Consider the following 19,362-nt stretch of genomic DNA (forward strand, 5'->3'; position numbering starts at 1 on the left):
AAACATGTTAATGAACGCTCAACCATCCACTAACCAGTTACAGTGGTGTAAGAACAAAGTATATGCGGGATTTTCTCGCTCTATTGAAGACACATTGGTGGCCTTGGGATGGTTTTCTTCCTGCTATTTGATCTGGTTGTTGTCGCTTTGATAAATTTTCATCCTTTATTCGAATTATAATCATATAAAATACTCCAATAGAAGATATTATATTTTTCAAAAGACCGAAAAAGTGAAAAAGTATATTTTCACAAAATGCATTTGACTAGCAGGTCGCTGTCATGGCGATTGTCAATGAAACGGATCTTTAGATGATACAAAATGGATCTTAATTATTAATTTTATACCATATAGAAAACATTAAACTCGCATAAAAGAAGGTATACCTCAAGCAAAAATTGGTACATCTCAACCGGATTTCGAAAATTAATGTTAAGTCTTTTCAGTGATGTAAAGAATAGAAAAGGTATGTTATTGCATTCAGAATACGACCGAATATTTAAAGAAAGTGAAGTCTTAATCCTTCTCTAATAAATTCTATACTCGCATCCATGAAAGCGTCTTCTTTATTCTACAAGACGAAGGAATAGCAGTGTGTGAAGAGGTATAAAACACTCGTAATGACAAAAATCTTCCAACTGAGTGCCTTGTTGCACTTCTGAAACTAGTATTGGAGAACAATCACTTCTTTTTTTTCAAAGTCAAACACTATCTTCAGATAGTCAGCACTAGTATAGACACAAAAATGGCCACGTCATATGCCAACCTATTTTCTGGCCACCTTGAAAAATGCCTCTTGGCTAGTGTTCCAGACCAGTCATTATCATGGTTTCGATTTATTAACGATATTGATTTTAAATGGACAAATTCATAAGACCATGTGAATGAATTTCTAGAACTCTGTAACTCTTTCCACCATTCAATTAAATATACACACGAAACATCAATGTAGCAAATAATCTTCCTTGATACGACGATAAACATCCGAAATGGAACCATTGTAACGGATCTCCATCTTGTTGTTCGAGGATACAACAACAACATTATTGATACAGCCTTCAAAAAAACAAGAGGAACTAGTCACCAAGAACTTTTGTAGTATAGGATAAGAATAAAAGAGTCAACAGAACATATATTGTACTCACTTACCATCCTATTTAAAAAAAAATGTGTCATCCATTGTTCAAAAGCATTTGAAATGGATCGAATTTAAAACAAAAAAGGTGTTTTCCTCAACACCAGTCATTGACTTCAGGGGACATAAAAGTTTCCGTGACAAATGAGTGATAGCTGTATAAACAAAGCAATCTACTACACCGTCTGGTTGCTACAATGTGGGAGAAGGAATTGCTTATGTTGTTAAGCTTTCAATACAAGCAGCTCTTTCATCAGCTCCTTAACCAAACAAAGTTATACCATTTACACAAATTCCAACTGTAAAACGGAGAACTTAATTTGTGTATTAACATGTAACACCTTTCAAAATTGGTATTCAGTATGTGGGAGAAATAATGGACACATTGAATATCCGGCTAAATAAACATAGTTCAGGGGGAAAAAAACGAAAAAACTGTCCTTCGGTCATTGAAACATCCTTTTGATAATCTTACCTATTGGGTCATTACGGCGCTATGGAGAAGAGAAAACGTATGGATCCACCAGCTCCACACTTTATAACCTACATTGTAATGGTCTTAATGAAAAAGACGAGAAGAGATACAAGAAAATTTGTAAATAAATAATATAATATTTACACAAATTTTGAATTCTTTACAAGGCAGCGAAATTCATGTACAATGCAAAAATTTCTTATTTTCGTCCGGTTTCACCTGGATATATAGGCGCACGCTTGATAAAGCTAGATTGTCTACCGAAATATTAGATTTATAATTCATCGCATTATCAATATATTTTACATTCTATCATTTACATACTGAACAGTGTGTTAAATTACATTGTTAGGTAATTTATATAATAATAAGTATACAATTTATAAACAAGTTGAAAATGAAAACAACGTTCAAAAATATGGTTGCATTGAATACAAAATGCATACGTGTGCATGCAAAAAAATTCCTTGGTAGAGGGGTATAAATACAATTAATACTGCAGAAACAACATTTATCTAAAGACCAAAAAAGTGAAAATTGTATTTTTACAAAATGCATACGACTAACAGGAATGTTATATATGCAAGTGTAAGTTGAAAACAAAGTTCAAACCTATGATTGCGTTGGATAAAAACCGTAATTTTTATTCGTGTGCTTGCGAAACAAATTTCTTTGTGAAGGGGTCTAGATACAGCACAAACAATATTTTTTCAAAAGACCAAACAAATGAAAAGGTATATTTTAACAAACGCATTTAAATAGCAGGTTAAACAACAGATGTTCTTAAAACCTGCTGACTGCCATTAACAATGGTCAAATAAACGAACCACTAGATGTAACAAATTAATCTTAATTATTAATTTAATACCAAACAGAAAACAATAAACTTGCAGAAAATATTGTGTACTAAAAGTACTTAAACCAAAGGGGTAAAACTAGTACACCATATCCGAATTTCGACAATTAATGTCTCTTCAGTGATGTTAGAAATCGAAACGATATTTGGAAGGCTATATAATTAATTACCTTTATTATAAATTTTCAGAAGACATTTTAGGATACAGTTTTTAGCTATTGTGTAAACAGGGTTACAAATCTCTTTTTGGTTATTTTTGTTGACATATTTTTTAATTTTGATATTTTTACCTATTAAGTCTTGGATTTTTTTTGTTCACACATCGTTGTCAATATAACGAAATTGTATGCGATTGTCATATAAGTGAGAGGTCTAGCTAGCTATACAACCAGGTTCAATCTATCATTTCCTACTTAGGAAAATGCCTGTACCAAAGTCCCGAATATGACAGTTGTTATCCATTCGTTTGATGTGTTTTGGCTTTTGATTTTGCCATTTCCTTGGACACTTTCCATTCATAATATTTCACGGAGTTCAGTATATTTGTTATTTTCCGTTTATAATAAAGGCATATTGCTTATTTTGCAAGTCTTCCTCTAAGCCCTTTTTGGAAATTCTCAGACCGTGTTCACATTGTGCTAACATTTTCTACTGCAAACTATCATAATATAAGTTTTAAAGGCGTTGTTTTGATTTGATTTGATCTTTTTGTGTTTTATCGCCACTTTTAATTTATGCACTATCCAGGCTATTTCGTGGTGGCAATTTTTTATTGGTGGAGGAGACCGGAGTGCCCAGAGAAAACCACCGACCTGCGATAGGAAAACTGTCAACCCATGTCAATTGAATTGGAGTCGAGTGCACTGGCACGAGATGGGTTCGAACTCACAACCTCAGTGTTTAGTCAGGATTTTACTTCGTCAAAATTATCTCCCCAATTACGCTAGTTCATTTTTACAATCGTAAAAATGGACGCCATTGTAGGGATGACGCGCTGCCAATTTAGCTCTTAAAAACCGATTAATTTATCCACATAGCACCAGTATGATCCTTACATGTATATGCCAGTTGTACTTTTAAGACAAATGTATCTACCAGCTAATGAACATCAGTTAATATACTTGTCTGCATTCAGTCAACTTAAAACTATTGTCTGATCGGTACGGTTGTCCGGTGGAATTTTCGAAAATTCATAAACATTTAGAAAAAAATTCGAATTCGATATTTCGTAGAAGGGCAGACTAAAAATTGTCAGTGGTTGAAGACTATAAATCCTAGATATCACACAAAAAAAATGAAGTGTTTTCGAAGATATGCATTTTTAAGATCCAACTGAAAAGTCTGTCGTCAAGTACTTTTAGTAAAAAGTTGCTTTTTGAACACACATACTCTGTTTTTGTGATTCATTAGAAAGGTATTTCACTTGACCCATATATTTTATTTTTTAGTACTGTGAATTTTCGATGTTATAAAGTCAACCTGTAGCCTTGATATATAAAAATGTTAGAATCTGAAGCGAGATGATGTATCAGATACTTTTGCTTTCAACGTAACATAATATTGCACATCTTTGTTTTACAATTCAAAAATTGTTAGTTCTGCGCATTTGCACCGTACATTCAGTTTATACAACACTACGGGTGTCACATGTGGAGCAGGATCTGGTTACTCTGCCGGAGCACCTGAGATCACCCCCGGGTTTTGGTGGAGTTCGTGTGTCTTAGTCTTGAGTTTTCTATGTTTGGTCATGTGAACTTTTATTTGTCTGTTAGTCTTTTTTCATTTTTAGCCATGCCGTTCTCATTTTATTTTTGATCTATGAGTTTGACTGTCCCTCAGGTATTTTTCGCCACTCTTTTAAAATAAAATCTGTGAATGTCAAACCGGTATTCAACCTAATATCACAGATTCTAAATTAAAAAGCTTTAATAACGCCAAAAGGTTTGGTATAAAATTAACTGTTTTAAAGATTGAATAATTATATAATTTTAAATATTTTTTTGATGGCTTTTACTGGTGATCACCGAATAATTTATGTGTATTATGCTTTCTTTTACATTTGAATTTTATGTTTAGATCAATGCAACTGTATATAATTAATTCTGCTGATTTATCTCGGCATCCTTTTTATAAAGTTTCTTACAACAGTTTCACCATGATTGTCTATAAAGAAAATGGTTAATAACTTACTGGTCCACTGAGTTAATTCAAACTTACGGAAATATTCTTTCATAAAATTTATTAAGATTAACCAAAAATAAAATTGTTTATACTATATACTATACATTATTATAATTATTTGAATGTTATTCTCTACCTAATACAAAGGTATGACTTTTAGATTAAATTTTCCAACGTGTATTTATCGACATTTCATATGAAGGCAATATCAAAATTCAAAAATTTCATTTGATCTTTGTTTATTTATATCATTCAGTTTACAATGATTCCCCATTGTAATTGACAATATAGAGAATAACCGGTGGTGTTATCCAGGTATTCATTCGTATATTGGTTAGCATACGCACATATAGGCACCCGCTTATGGCCGCTAAAATAACATCCATCGCCTCCGTTATAGCTTCTGTTAGTTGCAACGCGCTTCGCAGAGTACCACATGCACATTTTCGACGTTTGGATCCAAAGGGGTGCATTTGGTGGAACCGATAACATCCACTGCATATAACAACCATTTGCGTAGATGTTTGTTAGCATATTGGTATCATCAGTATAATTAGAAGTAAACGAATTGACTTTCGCACAATATGAACCTGCCTTTCCTTTCCCGCAGTCCTGTGCATATTTTTCGTTTTTTGCTCTCCATTTAAAACATATTTTAACATTTTTAAACCAATCTTCATATCCAACTGCAACGATACCCCACTGCATGTTGCACCCACCTTTGCTATAACCAGTACCGTCAGTGTACGCATCAGTCATATGATTAACCTTTGCACATCGGTGGGGTTCTTTGCCAGAATCACATTGATACTTCTTACCTTTCTCTGCGTTCCACTGAAAACAAAATTTTGCATTTTGAAACCAATCGGGCATAGATGACATCATTCTACCAAGTTTGACAACCTCACTATGATTTGGCATGGACTTTTGTAGCAATCTTTTTATTTGCATTTGATGTTTAAAAAGGACGCCTGCAATTTTATCTGAATTGCCTTGGCGAAAACGACCGCTAATTTCACGGAGCAGCTCTTTCAAGTATGCTAAATCTGTATAAATCTGAAAAACAATACTTTTATTAGGTGTGTTTGGTTTGTCTCTCTTATTTATACATTTCTATAGTCAACATTTACAGGTTAATACAGAGTATATAAAAAAATCTTTAAAAAAAATGGAAATTGTACATAACTTTGCGAAGTCAGTGAGTTAAAAGTTTCTTGAACTATGAAAAATGAAGATGTGGTATGATTGACAATAAGACATTCCTACACTAGAGACCCTATGACATACATGAAGTTGTTAACTAGTATATGTCACCATCTGAGTTTCAACAATGAACAATACCATACCGCATAGTCAGCTACATATTATTAATGTATGAAGAGCATCTTTTGTACAATCGACGTCAACTCAACAAGAAAAACAAACGCCAACACAGATAGAAACGGACAATGATAACAACTACAATATTCCTGGCTTGGTACATGACATTTTAAGAAATAAAGGATGCTGAACCTGTTTTTTTTCAGCTAGTTAAACCTCCCGCTTACATGGCAATGGTAAACATACCACTAAAATGACAACATTACGTGAAGGAATACAGTACAAATAACCACAAGAACATTCAGGACACAGAAATAAATAAATGAATATTATAACAATACATTATAAAATGTAAATCATTGAAAAACAACGAACAAATCACATTAATAAACGACAGTACAACACCACAAACGATGTATTAACTGTGCTTGTGTCGTAAACTTAAAGACACCTCGCGACATGACTTTTAATGGTCTTATGACATTTTTAATGCTTTCCCTTTTTAGTTTTTTTCTGTGTTAATGAGTATCTTATGTCTTATAGAGCATCATAACATAACTCTTACTTTTTACTTTTAAAAATCTCGAAATTTCTACTTTTGAAATATTTTAATTTCGACTTCCAAGTTAAAATTTTGATTTCTGAAAACTCTTTATTTTGATTTTGTTAAGTATCTTAACTTTAAAAACAGTATTAATACACAATTATTAAAACTTCATGACTGAAATTACTTAAGCGTAATTCCAACATTTTGGCAATTTATTTTCAAAAAATGTTTTCGTATAATAGTTGGATGAACATTCAATATTCATCAATCATTTGAAGAGTTACACCTTGGAAAGAACATTCGTATTAAATCCAAAAAGGATCGTTGTTTCCCCAGCCATATGCCGTGTTCTAGAATCGTCGATCTGGTTTTTTTTAAACATGTCCGGAACTCTAGATTTCAGCTGACGTCAGAATAAATTTGCATAGTAATTTCCCAAGTACATGTAGAAGGCAAACATGTCCTTGAAAAACTGACCAATTGACTCAATCAACTACAATGCATTGTGGGCTACTTCAGTTTTTAACCACTTAAAAACACGTGGAATTCGTGGAAACATGTCAACTAAGGCCGTGTTCACATTGACCTGAACTCGGTGTTGTGTTAGTGTAATTCACACGTAAACTAAACACAATTGCGTTCCCATTGATAAAACTCAATGTGTACATGTAGTTTAAATCATGTTTTTTCTACATCACTGGTATTAAAGAGATAATAGTAACTGCAATTACGATTATCCCAATATGGCGACGGTAGATATAGGTAAAATCTTTACACTCATTTTTCTTAAATGTAGCATGCTTTTGTCAATAGTTACTCAGCTGCAAGGTTTATCTATACCAGTACATCATATTTGAATCGTAAAGGTGCACTGGATTAGTCTAAGCGCTTTGAAAATTGCCGTCGAAAAATTCGGGATGATAATCGTAACTCGGAAAAAAAGATAATCGTAATTATGGTATTTAAAAATGGAAAGATAATCGTAACTGGAAAGTGTTTTATTGATATTGACACTTAAAACATATATCTAATAGCATATAATGAAGTTATGTCGATGAATTATTTACGAAACGTTCCAACATCTTATGACATTTCTTTTTATGCATATATTATTAACAGTTCTTAGGAAAACAGCTACATATGTGTATTAATTTATGTTTTTTGATTGAGTTAAGTCTGCCAATTGATATTTTAACGTGTGTTTTTCTATGTTGTGATGTTATGCTATTGTTTTTTTACACTAGTAATTTTGGGGCCCTTTATAGCTTGTTGTTCGGTGTGAGCCAAGGCTCCGTGTTGAAGGCCGTACATTGACCTATAATGGTTTACCTTTTTATAAATTGTTATTTGGATAGAGAGTTGCATGTCTCATTGGCACTCACACCACATCTTCCTATATCTACATACTAGTATATCATAAAATTTAGGTTTTTTTTTAAATAATGCCGTTAGTTTTCTCGTCTAAAGTGTTTTACATTGTCATTTCGGAGCCTTTTATAGCTGTCTATGCCGTATGGGCTTTGCTCATTGTTGAAGGCCGTACGGTGACCTATTTTTGTTAATATCTGAGTCATGTTGGTCTCTTGTAGAAAGTTGTCTCGTTGTTAATCATACCATATTTTTTGGCATTTTAGCTACTTCATGACTGTCACTGAAATTTCGATATCTCAGAAAATAACTATAAACAACACAAATTTAATTTTGAATTATAACACTATGACATCCTTTAAACAGTTAATGCTATATAAGAATAGAGAAAGGTTGGGATTTTTTGTGTATTATGAAATTAAGTAACGTGGAGTTCTTTGACAAACATGGATTTGTGTTCTCTTATAGTTTGGCCAAAAGCCCGAAAATGAAGAATTGAAGTTGATGCGGCTTTAAATTGTCTTACAAGGAATACTTATTCAAAGAATGACTGCAAAGTGGAGAATAAAATAACGCATATTCCGCAATATTAAAAACAAACTAATTCAAAAATTCATAAATACTCGGTATATGAAAAGTATGATGCATACATATGCATGGAAGATATTGTAGAGACAAATATTGAAGGTACTAAACAAGGAACATTTTTGTATTTGCATACTTGCCATACAATAAGTTATTTTCTATTAAATGAAAACAAAAATTAGCCTAACCTAATTGTCATGTATTTTTCTGAAGCACAAAATATTTGTTGTAAAATCTATAAAAATCTTTGTAATTAAACAAGTTCCGACTGTGATGATGTACATGTTATGCCTTCTGATGTAATTTATCAATATACATATTTGTGTGTGTTTTTTTCAGTCCGTCAAATGCTTCGTATTAAGACTATAGGTAAGGCTAAAAAAAACAAAAAACAAAAGTAACTATTAACAAAAGTAACAATAAACAAAAGTAACAATAAACAATAGTAACAATAAACTGTAACTATTTTAGATCCTTTACCATACACACTGTTTAAAGAAACGTCCTAAAATACATGGGTATTTGATCAAAACATTTGAAGTAAATTTTTAAAATCATATATTTTATCAGTATAAAATAGAAAAAAGGGAATCAAAGAGGAAAAATGGACGGCTATATTTATTGAATTATAAGGAAAAGGGAAATATGAACACTCATATCTACCAATAAAGGTATCAACTGTTAAATCCGATAATGCAGTTATAAAGTTATTGACGGAAACTTTTCGCTACATTTCGCGCAGAATTTTAATATAAACGTGATATTGGAGGCAAAACATATATATGACTTATGAAAATGTGGTATACGTGACTTTCATTTTGAGCAATGAATTGAAAGGATTGCACTTTTGGGATATGGGACATAGCTAATCCCCCCTCCCCCTCCCCCCTAAAAAAAACAAACAAAAACGGACTTAAACGCGCACACAACATTGAAACTTTGAAAAAAATCAAAATATCAACCACAATAGCTGTCTCGACAGCTGCTTCATTTTCCGTATCTTTAACAGGTACATGTATATATCAAAAGGTTCACCAGCTAATAGAAATTTATTATAGGATATGCATGTCACTTGATGATCGCTGTATAACATCTCTTATATTATGTGATACCTCGAAAGCTTTTGATAGGGTATGGCATAGTGGCCTTTTAATAAAACTAAAAGGTTTGGTATTGATGGAAATCTGTATAAATGGTTTGAAAGTTATATTTCAAATAGAAAACAAAGCGTTTTCGTTTCAAATGCCTATTCGCCTTTTGATAATACTAATGCAGGAGTTCCGCAAGGCTCGGTATTATGTCCCCTACTATTTCTTATTTATGTAAATGACATAGCTGATAATTTGACAAGTCTAACTCGATTGTTTGCTGATGATACATCTCTTTCTTATTCCAGCAATAACCCTTACACTATAGAGGATGTCTTAAACAGCGATTTAGAACAAATTTCAGTATGGTCTAAAGATTGGCTTATTAACTTTAACCCTAATAAGACAAAGGCTATGATATTCTCCTGCCATACTTCCCCAGATGATATTGAAATAGAATTTCAAAACCAATTAGTAGAATTTGTCTCCTGTCATAAACACTTAGGGATTACTTTTGATTCCAATGATAAATTCCATACACATATAGAAAATATTTTAAAGTGTGCAAGCACGAGATTAAATGTTCTTAAAAAATTGAAATATGTATTGAATAGAAATTATCTTGCTCGTATATATTTAACTTTTATAAGACCCGTTATGGAATATGCATGTGAGTTATAAGATGGTTGTACTCAACAAGAAGCCGACAATTTAGAACATGTTCAGTTAGAAGCAGGGAGGTTAGTAACTGGGTTGCCCGTGTTTGCTAGTCGGGAAGCTATATATTTTGAAACTGGCTGGCAATTGCTTGTGAACAGAAGAAAATCCAGAATGCTCAATATGTTCTATTCTATACATAATGAGACTGCCCTTGATTATCTCTGTGATTTAATGCCCCCGCTTGTTGGTCAAGTATCTAACTACGATTTGCGAAACAGTAATAATTATGTAGTACCCGGTTATAGACTAGACATAACTAGAAAATCCTTTTTCCCATCCACTACTTTTGAATGGAATAGCCTTCCCCCGACATACGTACGTCCAAAACATAAATATTTTTAAACGAAAGATGAAGTCCAAATTGATACAGCCACCTTCCTATTTTAGTTGTGGGGATAGAAAATTAATATCATTCATACACGTTGGAGAAATATGTGCAGTTCTTTAAATTCAGATTTACATCGTGTTAATATTAAACCCAGTCCCGCATGCAGCTGTGGCCACCCTGTTGAGGATAGTATACACTATTTTTTACAGTGCGCTCTTCACAACGAAGCCAGAGAAATACTGTTTTCAAAATTAGAAAGTTATGCTATATCCATTGAGCTTCTTTTAGCTGGTGACGGTTACCTTTCTTTTCAGCAAAACAAAGACATTTTGAGTCCGTACAATCTTATATCAGAATAACACAAAGATTTAAAGCAGTCAATTAACATTCTAAATTTCTACTTTACAACCTTTCACTTCAGTCTAGTTGTTTCATTATTATTCCTTATTATATTATATTGTATTTTTTTTTTCTTTTTTCTTTTTATTTCTAATTTTTGTTTGAAGTATGTATTACATGCATTACTACTATGTTGTGGTTTTTTTTCGCCATTATCTAATGTACTTTGTGTTTATATTTATATTGGGAGAGGACGTCTCTAATGTTGTTATAACTTGTGTCCAATCCCTTTTGCTACTTTTGCAAGTAAAATATGTTTAAACTAAAAGGTTATGCATATTGTTGTCAGTTATAAATAGATATACAAGTTGAAATGATAGAACTTTTTTTTACTGGGAACTCACTTTAGTCCCATGACTGTATATATATATATATATATATAAGTAAATTTGTCCTAGATATTAACCTGTAAGTTTCTTCATTTATTTTTATATGCGTTTATGTCATCGTTAAACTTGACATTTGCATTTTTAACACACAAAATACCATTGAAATGCTGAAAGACACATTTATTATGTTTCAGTTACTATTATCCGATAAAGAAAATTACGATTATCAAAGAAGAAAAATACCATAGAGTTACGATTATCATACCGAATTTTTCAACGGCAATTTTCAAAGCGCTCAGACGATTCCAGTGCACCGTTACGATTCAAATATGATGTAATGGTATAGATAAACCTTGCAGCTGAGTAACTATTGACAAAAGCATGCTACATTTAAGAAAAATGAGTGTAAAGATTTTACCTATATCTACCGTCGCCATATTGGGATAATCGTAATTGCAGTTTCTATTATCTCTTTAATACCAGTGTACATGCAGTCGATAGTCAATGTAGGCCTTGTGTGGATTAAGTGTACACAAAAAAAAAGTATTTAGAACATGAATTTTACCATAAAATTGAGGAAGGAAATGGGGAATGTGTCAAAGCGACAACAACCCGACCATAGAGCAGACAACAGCCGAAGGCCACCAATGTGTCTTCAATGTAGCGAGAAACTCCCGCACCCGGAGGCGTCCTTCATCTGTGCCCTTAACAAATATGTATACTAGTTCAGTGATAATGGACGTCATACTAAACTCCGAATTATACACAAGAAACTAAAATTAAAAATCATACAAGACTAACAAAGGCCAGAGACTACTGACTTGGGACAGGCGCAAAATTGCGGCGGGGTTAAACATGTTTTTGAGATCTCAACCATGTATATATTTAAGGAAGAAACGTTTTTTTTAATAAAATTAATATTCATAAAGTTACAGTTATTTAGAAAAAAAAGTTCTTCACAGAAATGTTTGTCTAAATTTGATATATTTATTTGTTATAAAAAAGACTTTGGGTAGCTTTGTTAACCCCTGATCAAGATTCAAATTATCATCAATGCCGATAACATAATTCATTTGGAAAGGTCTGTCCAAATCGACTGGACGTACACAGATTACTGAAATATTTGCCACTGGTCTTTTTTTTTCTTTGCGAGAACGTTTTTATTCAGTTTTTTTCGACGCTAGAAATCGAATATTATTTTTTCAATATTTAACACTATAATGGATGGGCAAAATCTGGATTCAGAATAAAAAAAAACATTCATCCGTTTGACCAAAATATTTTTATTTATCAAATTGTTGATCAGAATATTTTTCAAGGACCCCCACCCCCTTTTGTTTACGTCAAATGGTCGTTCCCTAACTGCTAGAAAAGCTGTCCGAAAAGTTTGCATTCGGTTCTATGTAATGAACATTCAAATGACATACAGTTGAATTGTGAACAAACCTTATGTACAGGTAGTTAAACAATGTGTATAGATGTGAACAAATTTATGTGAAATCATGCAGTGTACATTACATTAAACTAATTGTAAACATGTTTACCGTACATGGCATTTGGTGTGAACACTGCCTAATATAGTGTCTGGCACTCTCGAAAAAAAATGTTCTTGTTCAGCGAATGTGTTTAATATAAAATATATAAGATGATCTCCCATTTCCAGGCTCAGATTAAAAAATATTGCTTACTGGCTTAATGGTTCGACTTTCTTTTTCGCCTTGTAAAAATAGTTGAACAGGTTTTGTCCATTGTTATGCATTGTGCCTGTGTACTGCTTCGAAAACACAAAGAACATAGCACTTAAACACACTTCTTAATTTCAAGCATGTTTTTGTAGTGACGTTGCAGGCTGTCCAGCAATATGTATGTAACGACAGAGGCAGATATATCTGCACGCACTGGATGTTTTAATTTTTTATCAGTACTGTAAAGGGACCAAAAAATGACTTCTAGTGTAAAACAAGTAGACGAGAAAACAGCATATATGTATATAAATAAAGTTGGTGTATTTACTGTCTTCTGATTGGTTAAAAGTATTAGTTTTATTTTCAATGTTGTCAATTTTTATGGCGACACGCCCACTCTGACGTTGTGCATTCATACGCCAACACGTGTGTACGTTGTTATTGTTAATATAAATAATACAAAAAGTTTTTTGGACCTTATTTTTGTTAGAAATTTTTTATAATGAATGCATGGCAATAATTAATTTTGAATTTATTGAACCATAAAATTAATGTTTGACTCTTCACATTTTGCATAATCTGCTTCGCGGATTATTCAATGTGAAGAGTCAAAAATTAATTTTATGGTTCAATAAATTCAAAATAAATAATAGACATTCATTAAATACTAAACGGGAGAAAAAAATAACCATTAAATAAGAGAAATATAATAGGATTAGATCCAACATTGCAATTTACGCAAAACATATCAAAGTTCATATCCTTGTAACACATCAACATGGATAGCATCATGAAAGATTTTGTTAAGATTGGCAAATAACCGAGTCTGTTATTGCGAACCCTATCTTAGTTTTCCATAGATTCACCTGCAAGTTACCTGTCCATTTAAACTTTTGTAAGTCCTATTGTCCCATCTAACAAATACAACAGGTATTGTTCTCTGTGTAGTTTATTCACTGGGACCTTTAAATTTCTTCTAGGAGAAATATATCACTCATTGATTAATTTACCTGACCAAAAAATTTTCTTCTTTTTTATTGAAATACTTCTTATAACTCACATAAACTGTATGCAATATTGTATTTATTCAATATTATCATTAATATATTTTCAATCTGTTCAATATAAAATCTGGTTTAATACTAAAAAGTTTATTTCAGACACATTTTTTAGTATTTTCCAATGAATTTACATGTTTTTGTTGTTGTTCATTTATAGACTTATGTTTATGAAGACCTTAATTTAAAAATAATAATATTCAATTTTTTATAAAAATTTATCAAACACACAAAAATATTGAATATTTGATCAGAAATCAACTTTTAATTTTTGAATCAGTATTACAAATGTAATATTGAACACATTAAAAACGAGTTACTCCAGGTATCGAATAAATACAACACCACATGCAGTTTTGTGAGTCCTTACTTAGTATTGGTATAAGTATTTTTTCTTCATTGACAGTTCAATATTTACTCAGGTAGATTAATCAATGAGTGATATATTTCTCCTAGAAGAAATTTAAAGGTCTGAGTGAATAAACTATACAGAGAACAATACCTGTTGTATTTGTTAGATGGGACAATAGAACTGCCAAAAGTTTAAATGGACAGGTAACTTGCAGGTGAATCTATGGAAAACTACAATAGGGTTCGCAATAAAAATATCAAAAATTCCAATATCTACATTAGGAAAAGACGAAATCAAAATTACACTACAGCTGCTTGTAATGATTGAGGAAAATATTGATTCATTACCTTCAGAACAAAGGGAACAGTTTGAAATATAGAAAAAAAGTCCAAAAGAATAAAATACGCAAAAAAACCAATACAGTTCTATAGATTTTGTTAACACTGTTAGACAAGAAATAAGAAATGTCTCAAGCAGTTTTGATGAAATATAATGGACATGTCAAATTCTAAATACAAAATATAAAACAGTATTTTACAATAAATATCTCATCATGAAAAACCAATCTTTCTGAAAGGTTTTTTGTGTATAAAAATAAGGAGATGTGGTTTGATTGCCAATGCGACAACTATCCACCAAAGTTCAAATCTCTTACTTAAATCCACTTTTACGTTCAACAATGAGAAAAGCCATACCGTAGAGTCGACAATAAATTGCCCCCAATTAATGATTACATGTGCCTTGTTTCTTAAAGAGAAATTAATAAAAATATACCCTTCCTCGATTTAAGTGAATTTTTAATCATAAAAGAAGGTGCAATATCAAAACATCAATTTTATGAAAGTTGCTGGCCTAATGAACATTAACGCTGGCTGTTTTGGATGGCTAGCTTTACACTAGTAAGTTTGTCTTATGACTAAATGTGTTTTTTCGTTGCTGTCTTGTTTACTCTTTTTGACTAAGCTTGAGGAAAATAACACAAGAACCTTAATTTCTGCAACAGTTAAACTGGACTTAACTGGCAGTGTTTTCATGGCCCTTCCTTTGACAAAACTTAAGCTACCATTTTAAAATGATTCATAAGGATAAACAATCCGAACGGCGACGATAGCAAATTTCAGGTTTTTGTTTTTTTGAGAAAGCATAAATTGTCAAGCTGTATACTAAAATTATACCTGAACGGCTCTTTTCATAGACTTTCTTTTGCTTTCATCACTTATCATTCCAGAAATTTCCGACAATCCTCCACCATATAGCCAAGGGTCATTCAATACTGTAGGTTGCCAGCCTTTAATCCCTTCGCTATCAAGCAAATTTGTCTGTCCTCCGTAGTACCTTAAAAAAATCAAAAAATACTTTATACAGGAACTTTATATAGGAGCGACACGAAACATAACCACTAAATAACATCACGTGCCATTTAATACATGATGTCCTCTCACTTATCATTCAGCTTTAATGTTTGGTTACAATGTTGTTCACCTTAGACGATCCAGTTAAGACTTTAAAATAGTTACCACAGAGTTATCTAAGTTCTCCGTATTTTAAATATAGATGCTCTAGAGAGCATGTGTCGCTCACCTTGTTCTATCTAGATATCCAACAAGGGCACTCTACAACGTTGTAGGCGAGAATATAATTCACAAAAAAAACTTCTCTGGTTTGTTGATCTTGTATTGCTGATCATTTTGGTATGTTTAGTTTCTCTATTTTTTCTTAAGTTTTTGCTCGAACACAAAAGTTAGTAAACATAATCATAATTTACGGACTATCACTCCAGACTCCTATAAAGACTGACGGTCTACTACGTACATGTTGTTACTATATATTAGCAATTATTTTTTTTTATCTTTAATTATATTAGCAAATTTGACTTGACAGTTGTTAGTAGATCTTCCCTTTGTTAGTAGATCTTGCCTTGATGTTTTTTTTTAAGTGTCTATTTATTTATTATGATAATTATTATCATAAAGGAAGAAACGCAAACATAAAATGGTAAAAATCGTCATAATAGGCAACAACTCTATTAATTCTTCCATATTGTCTTATTGTAGATCTTGTCTTCCTGATTAATTTTTCTTATGAATGTTTCTGTATATCTATAATAAGTTAAAATACAATGCAAAACCGCAAAAAATGATAAATCAAAGGGCAATTACTCTTAAAAGGAGTCGACCAACGATTTCGACCATGTTAGCCTTATTCATAGAACTTATATTGCTGATTATTTTTGTAATATGAAGTTTCCTTCTACCTTATAGTTTTCAAGATATAAAAAAGGCAAATCTTGGGAAAAATGGTAAAATTCGTTATTTAAGGGCAATAACTTAGAAGTCATTTGATAATTTAGACGTATACGGACAATTAGTATAGCTCAACGTTTTTATAACAGTTTTCAAAATAATAAATTCAAAATAGAGAATGGAACTTGCATTTTATCCTATTTTCTATTTTTTTGCCATATAAGCCATCTTTGTTGGCAGCCGAGTTCATTGAACACATTTTATAAACTATTATATACTTCAATGATGAGTATGGACACGTTTGGTTAAATTTCGTTCTGTAGTTTCAAACGGAGAAGATTATTTGAAAAAGTTAACAGACGACGACCGACGATGGACGACCGGTGATGAGAAAAGCTCAACTGGCCCTTTGGTACAGATGAGCTAATAAGAAGAAACATACCTAGAGGACATTTAAAACTCACAAGTCGCTCAGCTTTAGAAACAATTGATAAATAACACTACTGATTAGTCCCCGAGCCCAAGGCATCAGTTTAATACTCAGTGATTCAGTATTGACATGATATACAGCTATTTTTTTTCTTAAATTGGCCTGAAATAACTTTGACTTTTCTATGTTTGATATGTTTTGGGGTGTTCTTTTTTTTTTTTTTTTTATCGTTCCTGGTAAATGTTACTTAAAAATAGAGCGCTTCGTGTTATTATATATCCGTCAACCGTTTTGTTCCTAATAAATATTGAAAGCATTTAATTTGTATTGTAAATATTGCCAAAACTTTCTTGTGCAGTCAAAGACAAAATGCCATTTGTACATAAAACAGAAATATGTATTGCAAAACAAGATCTTACCTAACATATTTTCTAGTATAGTTCATGAAACTTGTATCCTCTGTCTTTGTGCTTGTAGAGGATTTGACCCCAAATCCCAGTAGTTTTTTAAATAATCCCTTTGCTTCTTTTTCAGCTTTGACTTCAGTATTTTTCTCAAAATATTTCGTATCGGTTGCTAAAAGGAGTCGTAATATTCCTCCAAATTTTCCTTGGTTGAAGTAATGCGTTCCAAACATTTTTATGAATTTCATATACTTTGAAAGGGAATTTTTATCTAACTTTGGTGTTAAAAATCTATCAATATACATTTTAGCAACCCGTCCATAGTTCAAAGCCCAGTCTGGCATCATGTTTACTTTATAACCAGATGTGTGCGCATTTATTTCTTCAATATATTTGGACATTCTGTTTAGATAACTCTGCATTTTCATAAATGACGAACTTGCTGAAAAAACTCCACCGAAAAGATCTACATCAATTTTTCTAGACATGGACTTCTTGAAACTGTGACTGTTTTTATGCAGCTCGAACTGTGTGTCCAACAAACCGCTTGGAATATTTACTATGCTCCACACCTGATCTGGTATGTTATACAGTATCTAAAACACATAGAAATAAGTTGATGAAATTTACTTACTTAGAAAAATAATGATATCCTTTTGAGTGGTGGTAACAATAATATACTTTGTGACAGGAATTTGTCATGATGAGTTTTTGGACCAAATTCCTGGTTTTTTATTTATCCGGGTTCTACCTTCTTAAAGGGACGAAAGGCTCGGATTTCAGATTAATGAATATAAAATAAAAGATAAATGCGTCATGACACAGATGCACCTGCTTCTTAATGTACGGCAAATTCCGCAATTTTCCAATTTGTAAAGTAACAAAACTCAAGATAATACTTATTTAATTTTTTTATCATTTAAAAGTAATGTTAATGAGTGCCACTGGAAAAAAAGAAACGAGCCTCCTAGTGGAATTTTTGATTTTGTGATTACTGGGCCGTTTTTTTATGGGAATTATTTGATTACCAGACCAAATATTTTCTGATTATTTGATTATTTGGTAATCTAGGACTGTATGTTTGATTATTTGACTATCTTGTTTCAAATAATGATTAATGATTATGTGATTACTTTGCCATTTGATGTGCCTTAATAGTGTGACTATTGTACTTACCCCGTTTAATCTCTTGGTAACTTTGAATTCACAAGTAAAATCAAAAACGGGGTATCTGAATCCATCATTTCCGACCAAATTCAATGGCTGAAGGTCAAGTTTGGTGACATCTACACCGTCCCGTAGTCGACTTAGAAATGGTGGAATGTTGGTGCATGGCGTCAACGACAAAATGCAGGGAAGAATTAAACAAAAGAAAACTATTTTTTCTTGAAGGAATACCATCGCTGCTTGCTTGATGACAGCTCTCCACTTTCTAATTCAAGCTGTCGTTTATTGCTATGAAAATTGATATGTTTGTTGACTTGACATTATATGTATTATATATGGTGTTAGCACGCAATTCAATTAATCCTATAATAAATGCATAAAAATAGATAATCCATTATTGTTTGGCATGACAAAAGCTACATGTATGTTTACTTAATAAAAAAAAAACCGATACAGTTTTGATACTAGTATTTGCATTGCAAAGTGAAACTACATGTATGCTTCCTTTCGGTAATTTGGTGATGAATGATTCAATGATGACAAATCTTTGATAGTCTTTTCTGTGTGCCCGTGAAAGTCAAGTAATAATCAGAGAATGGCTCTATTTTTCAGAAACACTGACCTTGAACGTTGATCTATTTTATTAACTATAAATAATACACACTCCCTCCCCCCTTTTTGGCTTTTGATTC

At 32.1% G+C, this 19,362-nt stretch overlaps 1 protein-coding gene across 1 annotated transcript; it reads right to left on the reverse strand.

The window, feature by feature from the left end:
- Positions 1 to 4,690: 4,690 nt before the first annotated feature.
- Positions 4,691 to 18,948, reverse strand: LOC139523464 (perivitellin-2 67 kDa subunit-like). The gene is made up of 4 exons (XM_071317523.1): positions 18,680 to 18,948; positions 17,519 to 18,099; positions 15,602 to 15,761; positions 4,691 to 5,703 (listed from the first exon to the last, which is right to left on the reverse strand). The coding sequence occupies exons 1-4, from the start codon at positions 18,902 to 18,904 to the stop codon at positions 4,900 to 4,902; spliced, it is 1,770 nt and encodes a 589-aa protein (XP_071173624.1). The 5' UTR covers positions 18,905 to 18,948; the 3' UTR covers positions 4,691 to 4,899.
- Positions 18,949 to 19,362: the final 414 nt, after the last annotated feature.

Source organism: Mytilus edulis, chromosome 5 (assembly GCF_963676685.1).
Source record: "Mytilus edulis chromosome 5, xbMytEdul2.2, whole genome shotgun sequence".
Classification (NCBI taxonomy): domain Eukaryota; kingdom Metazoa; phylum Mollusca; class Bivalvia; order Mytilida; family Mytilidae; genus Mytilus; species Mytilus edulis.